This window comes from Odontesthes bonariensis, chromosome 6 (genome assembly GCF_027942865.1).
Source record: "Odontesthes bonariensis isolate fOdoBon6 chromosome 6, fOdoBon6.hap1, whole genome shotgun sequence".
NCBI lineage: Eukaryota > Metazoa > Chordata > Actinopteri > Atheriniformes > Atherinopsidae > Odontesthes > Odontesthes bonariensis.
In genome coordinates, this window is record NC_134511.1 from 14,787,616 (window position 1) to 14,803,801 (window position 16,186).

The 16,186-nt window shown below is 39.7% G+C and overlaps 2 protein-coding genes across 2 annotated transcripts; both read right to left on the reverse strand.

The window, feature by feature from the left end:
• Positions 1-1,156: 1,156 nt before the first annotated feature.
• Positions 1,157-5,928, reverse strand: kiss1rb (KISS1 receptor b). Its single transcript, XM_075468965.1, has 6 exons — positions 5,709-5,928; positions 5,229-5,353; positions 3,971-4,106; positions 3,497-3,735; positions 3,262-3,414; positions 1,157-2,180 (listed from the first exon to the last, which is right to left on the reverse strand). The coding sequence occupies exons 1-6, from the start codon at positions 5,926-5,928 to the stop codon at positions 1,944-1,946; spliced, it is 1,110 nt and encodes a 369-aa protein (XP_075325080.1). The 3' UTR covers positions 1,157-1,943.
• A 3,269-nt stretch (positions 5,929-9,197) lies between these two features.
• isca1 (iron-sulfur cluster assembly 1) lies at positions 9,198-15,522 on the reverse strand. Its single transcript, XM_075467516.1, has 5 exons — positions 15,453-15,522; positions 15,093-15,180; positions 12,866-12,919; positions 11,551-11,656; positions 9,198-10,249 (listed from the first exon to the last, which is right to left on the reverse strand). Exons 2-5 carry the CDS (start codon positions 15,171-15,173, stop codon positions 10,101-10,103), a joined length of 390 nt encoding a protein of 129 aa, XP_075323631.1. The 5' UTR covers positions 15,174-15,180; positions 15,453-15,522; the 3' UTR covers positions 9,198-10,100.
• Between the last annotated feature and the right edge of the window lie 664 nt (positions 15,523-16,186).

Sequence of the window (16,186 nt, forward strand, 5' to 3'; positions counted from 1 at the left end):
GTCCAAACAAGCTGATAAAGGCATGAGCTGAGGGTGAAAGTTATGGGAGCTCAACTCTCTTGGTCGGCTAAACTTTTATTGTGATGATCTTTTTCTTTTTTTTCACTCTGTGTAAAAAGCATTTTGCAAAACATGAACCATAAAGTGTTGAAAAGAGTGTTTCATCTGGAGCGATATGTCTTTTGGAAATCAGTTTATCTCATAGCAGCCTAACTATTCACAAGAGAAATTGTTGCCCAAACTTTTGCATGTCTCTGTACAGCCTTTGGTCTGCTTAGACAGTGTTCCCCTTTTAGATGAAAGACTGTAACAAAAAGTTGCACTAAAAAGACCTTGAAAACCAACTACTTGTTGAATATTCACTGCTGTGAATTTCCTTGTCAGCTGGTGCATCATAGTGGGTAATTTTGGATTGTGTAAGGCTGTTTGATGAACATCTGTCCAAGTATCAAAATACCCTCAAAGGAAAAATAATCCACTGAACTAGTATCAAGGTCATGATTTTGCTCTCTCTCTTAGAAAATCTCTTTCAAGCAGTTTAGACAGCAGATGCAACCTTTAGCTGCAATTTTACAATGTCACATGAATGCAATTAGCAGCGAATCTGTGCTGCAGGAATCTGGGCATTTCCAAAAAATAAGTGCTGGTCAGCAGCACTTGTTTTTATTAAACCACAAGTTAAATTCCCAGCTGGGGCCTTCCTGTGTGGAGTTCTACCTGTGTATGCATGAGTTCTCTCCAGGTACTCCAGCTTCCTCCCAACAAAAACATGCGTGTCAGGTTGATTGATGACTTTAAATTGTCCATAGGAGTGAGTATGAGTGTGAGCGTGCATGGTTGTTTGTCTCGTTTGTCCCTGCGTGACCCTATGATGGACCGGCCCAATGACAGCTGGGATAGGCTCCAGTCCTCCACTTACTCTATATTGGATTAAGCGGGTATAGAAAATGGATGGATGGACAGGATTAGCTTTTAGGTAAATTGATGGGAATAAACATATGAACATATATGGCTATCAATGTCAATAGCTTATGTTGTACCGGTGAAGCAAATAGTGAAAAGCTTTCAGAAGCCAAGACACTGAGGAAAGTACTTATTGTTTTTGTCATTTAGCTTCTGATTTATTTTAACCAGAACATATCTATAAGTTCTCCCTCTTTTTTCTACAGGATATTCGGTAAATGCAACACTGCCACCTACTGTATACATCATGTACAAGTAAATCAGCTGAAAAGTTCAAAGACACATGAGACTGCTTCTCGGAATGGCTTCATCTTAGTGTTATGCATGCTTTCCCCAACATGCAGCGGAAAAAAAACAGCAGCATAGTATGAACCCAAATAGCCTAGTAAGAGCGGAAAAAGCACGGAACAGTTAAAAGATGTGTGTACAGTCTTACACACCTTAGAAAACAACATCTTTTCAAGCTATAATCAAATGTAGAGACGTCCATAGAAGAGCTACTATGTGAAGTTATGACATATTTATCAGTACAGTACAGAAAACAACAAGACTGCAGGAAAGAATGAACAAAGGATCGTCGTAGAAAAATCATAAGAGAAGATAAAAGTGGATGAACCTTAAAAAAACTTTCACACGAAAAACAAACGCCGGCCTGGAAACCCAATCCAGAAAAAACTGTTAGAGATAGTTGAACTTTAGCTGCTAATGAAAGTCACAAGAGGCAGCAAACTGAGTCATCCTCTTAAAATGTTCACATGGCACAGACAGTACTGTGTGTTTGTGTGTATGTTGAAACCACTCAATTACTAATCTTTTTACTGACTATATTCAGCCAATACTGTCCCAGGATGATTTATATGGAGCGATAAAACACCATATTCACCCCTTTCTCTTAGATTGTGTGTGTCCATTGAAATACCACTGTGAGCAGACTGTTCTCATCAGCAGAACAACCTATAAATAAACGACCGGCGTGGCCTTTAGGACCCAGATGAAAGAAAGTGCATCTCTGCTTCTCCTTTGGGTGCTCGGCGATCCATATCTCCCCCGTCCTCTGCATCCATATTTCCCACCCTGGCACTCCCCCTCTTGTGCCACAGAAAAATGGCAGGGAAGGCGTGCTTGAAGGCTTTTCTAAAGTTATTGCCCATGAATGCATAAACCAGCGGGTTGACAGAGGAGTTGGAGTAAGACATGCAGTGACCCCATATCTTCAGCTGTGGATGGAAAAATAAGGCAGATTTAGATGACAGACAGCGACCCTTTTCATAGCTCTTGAGACAGGAGAATCACCTTCTGTCACTGCTATCCACACCTCAGCTAAAACTTTTGGTGACCTTTGTTTTTGCTGCCATTTCAACCCATATGTACATGTTGTCTGGACCCAGACTTGTTTTAGATGGACTCAGGTGATGTGGAAAACTGTCCTGTGGAAAATAATTTGGAACTTTACAGACATTTAGACCTCCAAGCTAAAGAAGAGAGAGACCATGTGGTTCATTATCACAGAGCAGACCAGAAGCTAGCATGTGTGATGTACTGAGGTGCAGTATTCTCAGAGTAACCTGCAAACCCATGAAGCCATGAAGTAATACTGCATACACGCGTTTTAGGGCAACACGTGCTTACACCAAGACAACTTTTCTATTTGTGAAGGTCTCACTCATTTCAGTAGCACAATGCACATATAACATGGCTCCAAAGTAAAAAAGAGTTGTCATCCACAGACAACATTTGGAAATCTAATAAACTAATAATGCGACGTAGAAGTTGCTGAGCTGTTGAGCAGCTAAAATCTGACATCAAGCAAGACTTGGACAACATTTTACACTCTACAACAGTTCATCGCTTCACTTTTAGAGCTGTTAAAAGAAGATGTGATGCAACACTGAAGTCTAAACATCACCATGTCACAACTTGTTTGAAGAGTGTTGCTGTAATAAAATCAAATGAGCCGTTTTAGAACTTAGTCTTTGCTTTTACAAATGAAAAAATAGTTTAAATCATCTCCAAATCACTGCATTCTGTGTCAGTCCCTTTACAGTTTTTGGGTACACAACACCAAGAGGCTGACATGGATTTTTGGTTGGTGTCTACAAGTTTAGGTAGCTCATAAGGTCTTATTGCATTATTTCATAAAGAAAAAGATAAACATTCATGCAGCAGCCCAGATGGAAATAAGAAAAAGATTTTTTTTAAAAACCTTTGGGCAACAATTTGGGTAATCTGTCAATTTGCTCATGATTAAGTTTGACTATCTGTTAATTGAGTAAAAATGAATCATGTAGAAAAATTCACCTTGTATAAAACGTAACTGCGGAGGCCGAAAGCTTGCAGCATGATGCAGACCTGGATGGGACCCCAGCAGATGAGGAACAGGGCCACCATCACCACCACCATTCGGGAGACTCGCGCGCGCATTGCTGTTGCTCGCTTTGCCTGAGCCTGCAGCTGCTGGAGCACAGATGGCTAGGTCACGTATTTGAAATGATCCGAAACATTTAGTTTTACACACAGTACAAATGCTCCTTACTTGGTAGCTACTGTCAATGGGATTCACGCTGGGCTGGCCCATGCGTTTGAGCATGAAGGCGTAACAGGCGATAATGGTAAGCAGGGGCAGGAGGTAGACTGCGAGGAAGCTGTAGATGATGAAGACTCTCTGGAGGTGGGGAGAGGGGAAGACTTCGGTGCAGTACGTCTGTGGGCCAAACCAGTATCCTGCCTCCAGACGCTGATACACAGCTACGGGGATGGACAGGAGCAAGGAGCCTGGAGGGGACAGAGGACACAAGAAACTCATAGCATCATGTCCATATTGGGCTCATTTCTTTCTCACACCAGTACTCCCAGGGCAATGCTTAGTTTTGCCTCGTCTGCAGGGGTTTGGTGGAGAGGCTTCGATTTTTTTTGGTCACCCAAACATAGAAATATTTGCAAGGGATGAAATGTAAATAGAGGCATTAAGGCGATTTCTCTGTCTTGTTGCGACTTATTTGTGTCATACCGATCCAGATGGACACTGAGACAAGCAGAGCCATGCGGGGGGTGCGGTTCCGGAGTGACTGCAGAGGGTAGACGGTCACATAGCAGCGGTCCACACTCATAGCAGACAGAGTGATGCACGTTGCCTGTGCCGTCACCTGAAAACAGATGCAGACACACTGTTTGCAATTTTATGCTCCGATTACACACCGAACATTCAAACTTTCTTTAAGAAACTTCATATACGTTTTAGTTTAAAAGCTCACAAAGTGCATCACTTTCACTACTAGCTTTTTTTTTCCCCTGAACTATTAACTCAACCAAATGGAAGCCAACTATGTCTTCAGTTGTCTGCAATACTTTCTAAGGGAATCTACGATAAACTGCTACAAAGCAAGAAAAGATACGAGATAAGAAAATCTTTAAGACAAATTATTCAAAAGCAACAACAAAAAGTCTTTTTCGATATACGTCTGTTCTCATTGGGACAAATTTTCATCTAAAATCTGGAATCATAAACGTTTGAAAGTTAGTTTTGAGTGTTGAAACAGTAAACAATTAACATGCATATGTTTATTTTATAATAAGGCATTTTGTGCATTACGTAATAAAGTAAAAAATATTTCAGTGGTTAATTTGATTTGGTTTCCTAATATTCCAGATGTTATAAAGAATAAAAAGCATTTCAACTCTACATAAAACACACACGTAGTCAAAACATTTTATGTAATTCATTCAACATTAATTTGACTGTGATCTGATCGGATCGTAGCTTTTAAGTTATACATTACTACATCTTGTGCTGCCATTCAAGTAATTTCTGTGTAAAAACTAAATTTAATGGAAGTGGAAAAGTGAATAGTAGTATATTCACTCAGGTTCTGACTCTGTTCATGCCACTCTCGACATCTATAACACAACATCTGAGAGGATATTTGTGTTTTACCATTATATTCACCTGACGGCTTCAATTAAAAGTAACCTCGATCGTAAAAAAAAGTTCCAAATTAGCTCCATACCTTTACTGATGTACCATTTCACAAACTACTTCCACAGTTTGTTATTAATACTTTCACTGCAGTAGAGCGTTGTGTCTGGGTCAGGGTTAGAGCTACAGTTGACTTCAGGCTGGGTTATGGTTAGGGCTGGGCACGAACTGGTAATGGTTGAGGTCAGGTTTAGGGTTTAAGTTTGGCTGTCCGCAGTTAGCCAACACAATCGCCTCATAAGAGCAGCTTTTGAGTCATAGGTGAGTTAGTTTGTGTGTGTGTGTATCTTACTTGTTGAAGGTAGTTAACCAGACGGCACATGAACTCTCCAAAGATCCAGCTGGGCAGTGGGTACAGTGTGGCAGTGAAGGGCACGCAGCACACCAGAAACAAGATATCAGTTGTGGCCAGGTTTACTGGAAGAGGACAAAACCAGTTATTTCTAAACACACGAATAAGATATTACACATTAACATTAGATGTATTCAGCTAAAAAGCCGCTGCTGAAGGTTCTGTCTGGGAAGCAAAACCGAGCAGAATTTATTTTCCCACTGAAAAAGTAAAGTAAATAATTAGATTAATGGTAGAGCAACAGAACAAAAATAAAGGTGCCATGGGTTGTGATTCATGAGAATAAAAGTTGTATAAAACCTACAGCAATACAACTTCTAACTCACCCAAACATTCACAAATGATTTAATGGAAGAACCAACACAAGTAAAGCAACCGGAAACACAAGTGGCTGGTCTGGCTGTCCTTAGGAGATTTTACCAATGTAAAAGTTGGTGACAGTTTTCATCTGCTGATGCTTGGTGACCACATGGATGACCAGCGAGTTCCCGACCAGACCGACCAGCATAATGAGGCCGAAGAATGTGGGGACCAGCCAAGCGTCGACCAGCAGCGGCGGGCCTTGGCTTTCCAGAGCTGCAGAATCGTTGCATGCAGACACGCAGTTTGGGCTGGTAGTGGCTCCTGATTCTGCAGCCATCCTGACAAATCACAGACAAGAGGGTTCCTTTGTAACATGGTCATTTTACAAACCATGTCATGAAGACGTCAAGCAGGGAAACTCCATCAACAAAGAACAACAAGTAGAACAACAAGGTGTTGTATTTAAATCCAGGATATCGTTTTTTTTTTTCCTTTAGATTATTTCAATACATAACTGCAATCTAAAGGGTTTTCTCTTTACCTGAGCTGTTTCTATCTGCTTGTGCTGCGGGTCCTCTTTCTGCCTTGTGAACTGAGGTTTGGTCCGCGATGGGCAGCCGTTCAGCTCTCAGCAGGGTCGAGATGAAAGCGCTGATATAGACCACCAGAAGTGGAGGGGTGGGAATAGGGAGGGAGGCGGTGTGTGATGATGGAGGCAGAAGCTCCATCATCACCTGCAATTACCCAGGACTTAGTGCCCCTGTAACTGCAGGTGGATTTGAATGGCGTGTTCATTGCTACGCCTGCCGCTCATCCTTAAATTAAGCTGAGTGAAGTCTTGAGCTGAGGTTCAAATTCTAAAATGTAACTTTACAGATATATTGAAAACAAAAAAAGTCAGAAATTGTCTGTCTGAAGAACTGCTTGGATGAATCCAGCAACTGTGTGTTCACAGCATTCGAGTGATTCAACAAAGTTATTGAGCAAGATGGTGAGAGCTGACTTTGTGCAAAATCATGGGAATCATAGTCACTTGTTTGTAAAGCCAAAATGAAAATGAATGCTGCTGTAGGTCATGGTGACTGTACATCTTAATGTCCCACCACTTCAGACACAACAAAACAGTTTTTAAAGCTGACATGGCATCTTTCCCAGCCTTGGCTGCCAAGCAAGTAGAAAATGTTGCCAGTTTGCCAATCAAATGTGTGTGGACGGTGTTTGAGTACAAGGGTTGTGTTCGTTGTGTTTGCGGTTGTTGTTTGTCATATTCTCCTTGCACCCAAATTGATAGAAATAATTAGATATAAATGCTTTTCTTGAAACAAACAAAGAACTTTTCTTTTTCTCTTTTACAGTACACAACACTCTGCGCTTTAATAAGCAGAGATGTATGTTTTCTCTTACAGTAAACAGATCTCATTACTTTTCAGTCAGGATTTGGAGGCCTCAAAGAAGCATATTAGAGGTTTGCATTTTCTCAGCACATCTACATCAGAAACCAGCATGCTGGCTTTCTGTTTCTTAGTTTTGAACGCTTGTTTTTGTTTTTTCAAGTACTGCAACAGTGATCAGCCTGCCATAAAATACTGAATGCTTAAATAATCAGTTTGATTTTATTCTTTTGTCCCTCTTAAACGTTATTCAAATGACCAGCAAAGACATGGACTCTGACTAGTGGTGTTCTTCTGGCTGAGCATTCCACTGGACTCCAAATTTCTTTGAGGCACCTAAAAACAGCTTCCTTTCGAGGTCCACCAAGTCCTCAAAGAACCACTCAGAGGTCGGCACTAATTCAGGATAAAGAGACAAAACAATGAGTAAACAATGACTGGTCTGGCTATGTATCTGCTCGTATTTGGCTCTGCTGAAGTTACTGTTAGAAGGGAGTATTTCATTTCTACCATTGCCAGAAATGGCACAACACAAAAATCTACTGAACTTAAACAAATATCAAACTCCAACTACATTTTTTTTTTTTTTTTTTGAGAATGTTCAACAAAAGAATCACTTTATATTTCAAGCTTTGTTCGCCATAATCATAAAATGACTACAATGCGATGCCATCACATGGTAAAAAGAAATGTTTTCCTCATACATTTTACTTTATTTATAATGACTAGGATCCCAAACAAACCTTTCTTAAATCGCAAAGAAAGGATCAAAATCAGATTGGATGACACATTAGCTTTTCATTCTCCAGAAATCAACACATACAGCAGCATAAGACAAGTTTAGTTTAGTTTAGTTTAAAAAACTATTACTTATTTTTAAAAGAAACTAGCATTCTCTCTCTCTATCTATCTATCTATATATATATATATATATATATATATACACACATTCATATACTGTATATATGTAAACACATTAAACCCTGAAACTTGTGCATTGGAAGATGATAGAGTGATCTGATGTCTAAAGTCTATGCAGTATGTTTTTTTTGTTACTGTTAGAGCTATTTGGTCACTGACCATTTTGAGGGGAAGGTTTAAGAGGCTTCTGCTGTTCACACAATGAGTGTCTGGTCCAAGCCTGCACACCGAGGATGCATAGATGCGTCTCCTGCTTTTTAAGCTGTTCGGCAACAGAGGGGGATGAGTCAAAGGGCAGCATCTTGGATTCGTCCGCCAGGTGTGCAGGAATAACAGGATTTGAGGATTGCAGCGTTCCCTCCTGAGAAGAAGACTCTGCAGTGATGGGGGGAGGGACCGGCCCTGAAGCAGGCAAGCTTTCACGTAGATAATCTCGCCTCTTAAACTGACAGTTGGACAGCTGCTTAATGTTTTCAGGGAGGACGGCTCTGGATCTGAACGTCCCACGGCCCTTCTCTGTGTGCTTTAGGACAGAGAGGTTGGCTCTGATGTTTAGAGGATCAGTTTGAGCAATTTTACAAGATGGCGGTTTCCTCTGGGGCAAAGCCTTTAGTAAATCAGACATCTGGGAAAAGAAGTTGCAGGTACAGAAAAGGGGTCTTTTAAAAAAAACAGACAGGAATAACTAGGCTTTTGTTTGATTCCTATCACTTTTCAGGTGACTGAAATCCTTCATGAAGGTTCAGTTTGTTCTGCGGTGTGCAAGGCCAAAATAAGTCAACTGAGGTACTTTAAAAGAGAATCGCACTCGTGTTTGCAAACTTGGATCGACAGTCACCAAAATGTAATTTTATGATTTGCATATTGATAAATTAAATAAAAAAAACACCACCACCTTCCCTTAGTTCTGGATTGAAAGCATTAATAAAGTCAGCACCAATTTCAGAATTACAATGAGACATAAATTCTGTGCGATACATTTAGTTGTTACCTTGAGTTCATAAAGCTCTCTGTTTTCAGAACCTCCATCATTGTTTGGATTGCTCATGACCAACATCAGGCAAAGTGCCCAGTTGTAAATTTAGTAAAAGCACGATGCCAGTTGATGCCAGCCTCCTTCCTGTAGCGAGCAGGCCATTTTTAGCAGCTATCCCGTATCCATATGGTCTTAAAAACTACTGAGCCATCTCCATGACAACTCGGATGAAGATTCTAATGCAACCGAGCCATTTCCACGACAACTGGTCAACGTCCCAAAGGCACACTGAGGAATATGAAATAGTGGACACATGACTTAGTTTAGCTATTTATTATTTCATATGTACACGGACATATTGCACAGGTTACAAATCTTAAGAGCACACGTTCTAATCAAAGTTCTGGCTTTGTTCAAGCTCAAGCAAAAAGAAACCAACGGAAACGCTGCCTTGTTTTAAGTGAGGGATACATGTTTTGTGCGTTGCTTTTGTGCGTATGGGTTGTTCAAGGAAATTACATTTTCTGTATTTACACACAGAGATAAATATATACTTCTTTACTTTACAAACTGATGAAACAGTTTCAAGACACTCAAACTGCTCCACTTTTCTTTTTCTTTTTTTTTTTTGCACACTACTGGCACTCGACAGTGGATGATAGAACACGGTGTTACAGTGTGTTTATCAAACAGTTGATGTCGGCTTGCCTTCACATGTGGACTTTGGTGGATTCAAACCTCGACACAGGATACTCAGGAGCACCAAGCAACTAAAGTTGGTGTGGCTAATACCATACCATAGCCTTACAAACAAACTTTCAGCTTTAGTGTACGCCTTTTCTTGAGCCATGCTTTGTTCTCCTTCATACAAAACATAGTGGGATTTGACTGAAATTCTTAAGAAAAATCTCTATGTGTGTAAAACGGAAAGCACACTAAAAAAAAATGTAAGAAAACGCCTTGCTTCTCAGGTCCTATGTCTTGATGGATTTACCTACAGTGTGAATTAAACCTTTCCTCTAAGCATGAAAAAGCATACTTGTATTTCACTGGTATGTCTGTGTGAGTGGTTTGCAGGAACAGCAGTGGCAGGAACTCAGGGGTGTCCACATCTCAAAGATTTCCTCTCATCCAAATTCCTCAGCAGAAGTCTCTCAGTCTTTATAGTTGAGACGGGGTTTGGAGCAGGGAGGGTGTAGCAGGACGGAGGCTCCGTGATGCTTATATGTTGAAGCTTTCCCCACAGCCACATGTGCCCTTGATGTTGGGATTGTTGAAGACAAATTCACTGGACAACTTTGACTCCACAAAGTCCATCTCGGTTCCCAGGAGGGTCAGCTGAGCCTTCTTCTCTATGAACACTCTCACACCTGAGAAGAAAAAAATATATATATATATTACAACGAACTGGGGAATTAACTAAGTTCATTTATGGGATGGCCTCACCATCTATGCACTTCTCTACTTCTGCACTGGAGCAGGGTTCGGTAAAACATGTCCAGGCTCTACCTGCTGGCCAATCAGTTCCCTTGTGCATGGATAGTTACAGTGAGTAGATCTCTTTGTTCTTAAAGGGTTACAGGCCATCACAACTCCATAACTTTCCCTGACAAACAACTCTACGTCAGATGTCTCCGCTGTGGGAGCTGCTTATCTTAAACACACGCTGACTGAGGCACACAGGGCTTTGGACTTGTTGACCCTAAAAGATTTGCAAGGTAAGGAGGAAATATCCTAAATCTCCAGATAATAAAATGTTTTTTCATCCAGTTATATGTTACTTAAATTCATTTTCATTGTTTACACACAACTTTTTTAAAGAAAATAAACTCAAATATTTCAAATAAAAGCAATCTTTTTTTTTTTGTTCACCTGGTTTTATTGCTGAGTGAGTTATTTTGTAGTAAAATGAATGACATCCTGTAAATTATCAAAGAAATTAGTAAAGAAAAACTTCAGAGACCCAATCAGTGCCAAAGACTGCTTTAATTGAACTTTTATGAAAGGTTTCAGCCAGGTTGGTTTCATAGGAAAGGCTTTTTCCCCCCTAGAGCATCAATTAGGTCATGCAAGAAAAGGCAAACACAACATTAGTCAGGTACATGATTTAACTTTTAGTTCTGTGAACAAGAGTCTTGAGACACTGAATCTTTCAGAGGGACCGAACGGAGGATTTGATCACAGCGTATTTTGATTGCCGCCATTTTTCTTACGTTTTTGTCTTTTATTTAATTCATGAAATCGTTCTGAAAGTGATCCCAACAATGTCGCTTGCCATTACATTTGGTAAAATCCGCAATAGAACTTTTGCTTTAAGCTTGTACGTGTCGCTTTAAGCCAGATAACAAAAAGATACCACGTATTTGTTAAAGTTGCTTCACAGTATAAACCTCATTTGCCCAATCAGAAGCAAACAACATCAGGAGCTACAACATAATAGAAAGATATGTATAAAAAAATATATAATAAAATAAATAAATCAATGGCTTCATCTTCAAGCAATGAAAATTTTCCCTATTAAGATATTACCTCTCTAATTCTTTTCATGACAAACATTGGCCTTCCATATGTTGTGCTGATACCACAAATGAACCTTGTGGGTCAGATCTTTGTTCAGCTCGTTTTCACAGTCAAAGCTCAGAAACCTTCAAGAATAAAGAGAAGCACTCACCATCCTGCAGCACTTCCTCGTCTGATTTGTCTCTCTCTTTTGTGTAGTCTAGTGTGTAAGTCAGTCCATTACAGCCTCGTGTTCTTACTCCAACCTTCAAACCGATCTGATGATAGACCAAACACACGTCAGTATCCTCTTTTTTATCCCCCCACTTTGCTACAAAGTAAACAGTTTGAGAAAAAAATCTAATTATGAGAAGAGTGCAGACGTGATAAACAGGAAAAAATACGTCGACTTGGCTTCTCAACTATATGATCAGAATTTCTAAGAAACATCTCTAACTTTTATGTGATATTATTGTTACACACTGAACTGAACACAAAATGTTCCAGTTACATCAGTCGCAAAAGCTAAGGAGAGCAACTGGAGAAGGAAAAAAAAAAGTCAATCAATCAAGACTTTGTGTGGAGGCTCCCTCTTGTCTCTGTGAGCAGATTGACATTTTAAGTTATAATCCAATAATCAATTTGTCAGTGTTGTCTCCTTCCTCTAAACAATGCTGAAATTTCCCATATATGATCTTTAAAGGCCTACAGAAAGCTGACACTACACCCAATACATAATGATAATACATACACAGAGGAACAATAATGATCATTGGACTCTACACCAATGAGCTACACCAGGGAGCTGAACACGGCGGGATGGCTCCGGCTGATTTCACCAGAGAGGAGGTAGGCGGACAGGGAGACACAGACACAAGACCGCGGGTCTCTCTGCTTCCTCTGTCCCCGGTGGTGTGAGCTGCTGAGGGCAACACACGCACTTCGTACATCTACTCGCAATAAAAACTGCACTGAACCCAACGTTTTATATTTCCAAGCGACGTCCCGCGGCACACATCGAAATTTGCCGTGAAGCTGTCCAGGTCTGGCAAACTGCTGCTTCGCTGCTAGAACTACTGGGGGTTGTTCCAGCAGCTGGCACTCGCGACGTCACGCACCTGTCGTTCCAGTTTGCCAAATTCGAGTCAAATGTGGTGATAGTTTATTGGGCCTAATCAGGACTATCCAGGGGCCTAAAATTATTTTAAAATCATAAAAAAATTCCATGGTATATAAGGAATCGATCTGCTATTTCAGTTTTGTGCAAAAAAAAAAAAAAAATCACCTTTCTGTAGGCCTTTAAAGTTCACTCTGAAGTTATTTTGTTTTTTTATTATTTGCTTTTCTCTAAAAATTTAATTATTCAAAATTCATTACATAAAACAACATTTATTGAAAAATTAACGACTTAAAACAGCACATTAGAGACACGCCGTCTTCTTGATGATAAGATGTTTCTGTGCATGATGGTCATATCATTTACTCACATATTCTGGTTTGTTTTGTAACAACCACCTGATCTTGCTCACAGCTGCTGGAGTCTAAAGAAAAGACAACAGAAAGAAGATTATTACTCCTCATGGCTACATACAGTATGTGATGGATTCAGATGGAGGCTGTTTATTTTGCAGGCGCTAGCTTTTGGGAAATAACTGCGAAAAGAATAAGAATGGGGAGAAGCATGGCGGTGAGCTGAGATAGTTTAAGTTTCCTGGGATGTTTTGATACCATTTATTCTACCGAGAAAACACTGTAGGAAGGTCTGAGACCTCTACTTGTCTTAAATGACCCCATCTCCCAAAGGCTCTGATGGAACTGAGTGCATGTTGGTACAGAAATGAGGGTTGCCAGCGTTTAGGCTCTCATGTGGAGGCATTTGGGAGCTTGAGATTAATGACTTAAGCCACAAGGTGCTAATCCCTTAAACCCTTAAAATGTGATCATCTGTATGTGCTGCCAATTCCAAATGTTCAGAACACCCGAGCTGTGTTCAAGCAACAAGCATCTTGAGTGAGATTTTATTTTTCTCATTGATTTAAATCTCTATCTATAAAGGGAGAACCACACTATATTACACAATGCATTACCTAATTATAAAGCTATCATCACATCTATTAAGACAACGTCTTAGACAAGACAAAGGAAATAACTACAGAGGGACACTTGTGCTGTGTCATGTTTCCACTACGTTACATTTACTTCAGTCAACTCCTTTTATCAACTCCACACAAACACATTATCTTTCAGCAGCAGTTAGCTAAGCTCATCAGCTGATACTCCCCATCAGCACATTTTCAACCCACCCATAACAAACTAACCATGACTCAGCATCAACAGCTTAAGTCTCTGTCTATTTTATTAACAATATCCCACAGATGTATACAGTGTGATAGGCAAACAGTAGTTAACTAACTACTGATTACTTTCTGGTTTATTTTCTCCTCATGAAACATCTAACATTAAAGAGTGACAGAAAACCTTTGAGTGTCACATTTTTGATGCAAATGAAACCAATAGCTTCCTCCAAGTTACTTAGTTCCTTTTTCTTTGACTTAAAAACAGCCATTTTGTTTGACTTTGTAAGTTAAATAACAGATTCTTATATTAAACAGTCAAAGATTAGGAGTTAAGCGCTTGTTTGTGTTATACAACACATGTAGTAGAAGGGGGTACAAACTGTGTCATTCAACCCCCTTCATACAGTTTACTAGAAATGATGATTAGATAGATTGATAGATAGATACTTTATTGATCCCGAAGGAAATTCAAGCATCCAGTAGCAAGACATAATAAAGCAATAAAAATGTTTATACAATTATAAACACTTTAAAAACAATCTAAGAATTTAAAAAACAGTTTAAAAATGTAAAAAAAAAAAAAAAAAAAAAAACAGTTTGAAAATATAAAGTGACCAGTGAAGTAAGACGAAAAAAAACATGATGCAACATGATGGAGGTCAATCCAATTATTTGGATCAAAATGAATTGTCACAAGCAGAGGTTCAATGCAGTCAAAAGAATAACATCACAGATGGATCAGCTATCAAATTAAATATCAAAATAGGTCTAAAATATTCCAATAACCAGTCTTCATTATCACCCATTTCTCCTTAGTTGGACTGAAATCTAATTACAATTTAGGGTATAACATCAAACTATTTGGTGATATTTTCTGTACAAAAGTACAAAATGCATGTTACATAATAGTTGGGGCACTGCGCTCTTCAGGTGTCCTATTTTCCTGAGGGTTGCACCCTAATTATCCTCCTGAAAGCCACAAGCACATTTGCATCGCTCTCGTGTATGTTACAGCTCTTACTAAGGATATTCAGATCTTTTGGGGACATGTTTGCTTCTGGTTCAAGTCGACTTTGCTGGAGTTGACGCGTTACAGAACTGCATTGGTTACAGTATTGCCTTCTGCATAATGACAGCATCGTGATAACCATCAAACTTGAATGAACAAATCGTGAATATATATCAGTAAAGGTAACAACAACACATAAATGTTGTTTTACGAAAAAGCACCTAGAAGCTGCATCAGCGTCGTTCTGCGGCTAATGTTCAAGTCACAGACTGTTAGCTAACTTAGCTAACTTACACAACTAACACCACACCACGGCCTTTGGGGTGAACAAAACACTTTAAAAAATACAAAGTTCCCAACAGAAAAGGTGTACATTACGTGAGTCTCAAACAGAAGCGTTTAACTTACCAGTGTTAACGCAGCTCTTGTAGGTAAAATCTTTCTTTTATTGACCGCTCGGACGGTCGCTCTCACCAAGGAGGCAGACATGTTGATACTGTTAAAATCACAACATAGAATTGCGCAAGCGTAGAAAAAAGTTGGTCACCGCCCCAAGCCAACGATTGGGTAGAATTATGACAGACGGATGTGGTAGCCAATGAGCTCACAGGTAAAAATCTAGAAACGTCCTGTTATGTAACCTCTTTGTAATATCACTTATATCACACGTGCAAGTACCTAACACGAATCATGTTTCTACGTTTAAATTATCTTGCGGTATGCACAATTATTTAATTCATTGTTTTTAAAATATCTTGCCACACTTACATTTCGGCAACTATCCAAACCGACGCTCTCTGAGCTCCAAGTGTTTATGGAACTCTATGTACCCAGAAAGACCCATTTCCTCCCTGTCCCGCCCTCCTGCACTTCCTGACAGCGAGAGCAAAGACAATAGAAACAAAACCCACGAAACTCGTTTTACTTTTATCTTCTATACAATTTATTTGAACCTTTCTTAAATAAAATAACACGAAGTCAACACAAACCTGTACACCCCTATGCGAAGTCTGTATCAGTATAAGTGAAAACTCGGGTCAGTTACAAAATTGTTTATAACAAATGATTTGTTACTGGACCCAACTTTTGAAATTTGAAGGGTTTTGACTTGAAGCAAACTATAGAGCCTATTGAGCCATTCCCCAAACATGTACAGGACGTTTTAAAGTCACTGGATGCTCTTCTTCCATGGTTTCTGAGGACAGCAGTGTCGTGGACGAGATTGAAGTGAGCGCGCCCTCCCCTCGAGGTTTAAAGAGGAGGAACGCTGGCGCGGAAACGAGAGTTGACACCACCATCCATCTGAAGATTTCAAGCATCCTTGTGCAACATTTCTTGTGGCCCACGAATTTTCCTGAGATGTATTAAATAAAGGAAATCAATTATCATCGCGGCCCACATTTACTGTACTTACTTGAATACGCCAAGAATGAATGCGCCGAACGTCACTTAATGTAGTTTTCTGTAAAGTAGAGGCATGATAGCTTTTACAAGCTACAAAA

Coding starts and splice junctions, on each gene's coding strand:
- kiss1rb (XM_075468965.1), bottom strand. CDS start 5,928: ATGGCTGCAGAATCAGGAGCCACTACCAGCCCAAACTGCGTGTCTGCA. Junction 5,354..5,708: donor TGTCACCAACTTTTACATTG/GTAAAATCTCCT, acceptor GTCCTCTTCCAG/TAAACCTGGCCACAACTGAT. Junction 4,107..5,228: donor TGGTTAACTACCTTCAACAA/GTAAGATACACA, acceptor ATCTGTTTTCAG/GTGACGGCACAGGCAACGTG.
- isca1 (XM_075467516.1), bottom strand. CDS start 15,173: ATGTCTGCCTCCTTGGTGAGAGCGACCGTCCGAGCGGTCAATAAAAGA. Junction 11,657..12,865: donor TACAAAACAAACCAGAATAT/GTGAGTAAATGA, acceptor GTCTATCATCAG/ATCGGTTTGAAGGTTGGAGT. Junction 10,250..11,550: donor CGAGGAAGTGCTGCAGGATG/GTGAGTGCTTCT, acceptor TTTTCTTCTCAG/GTGTGAGAGTGTTCATAGAG.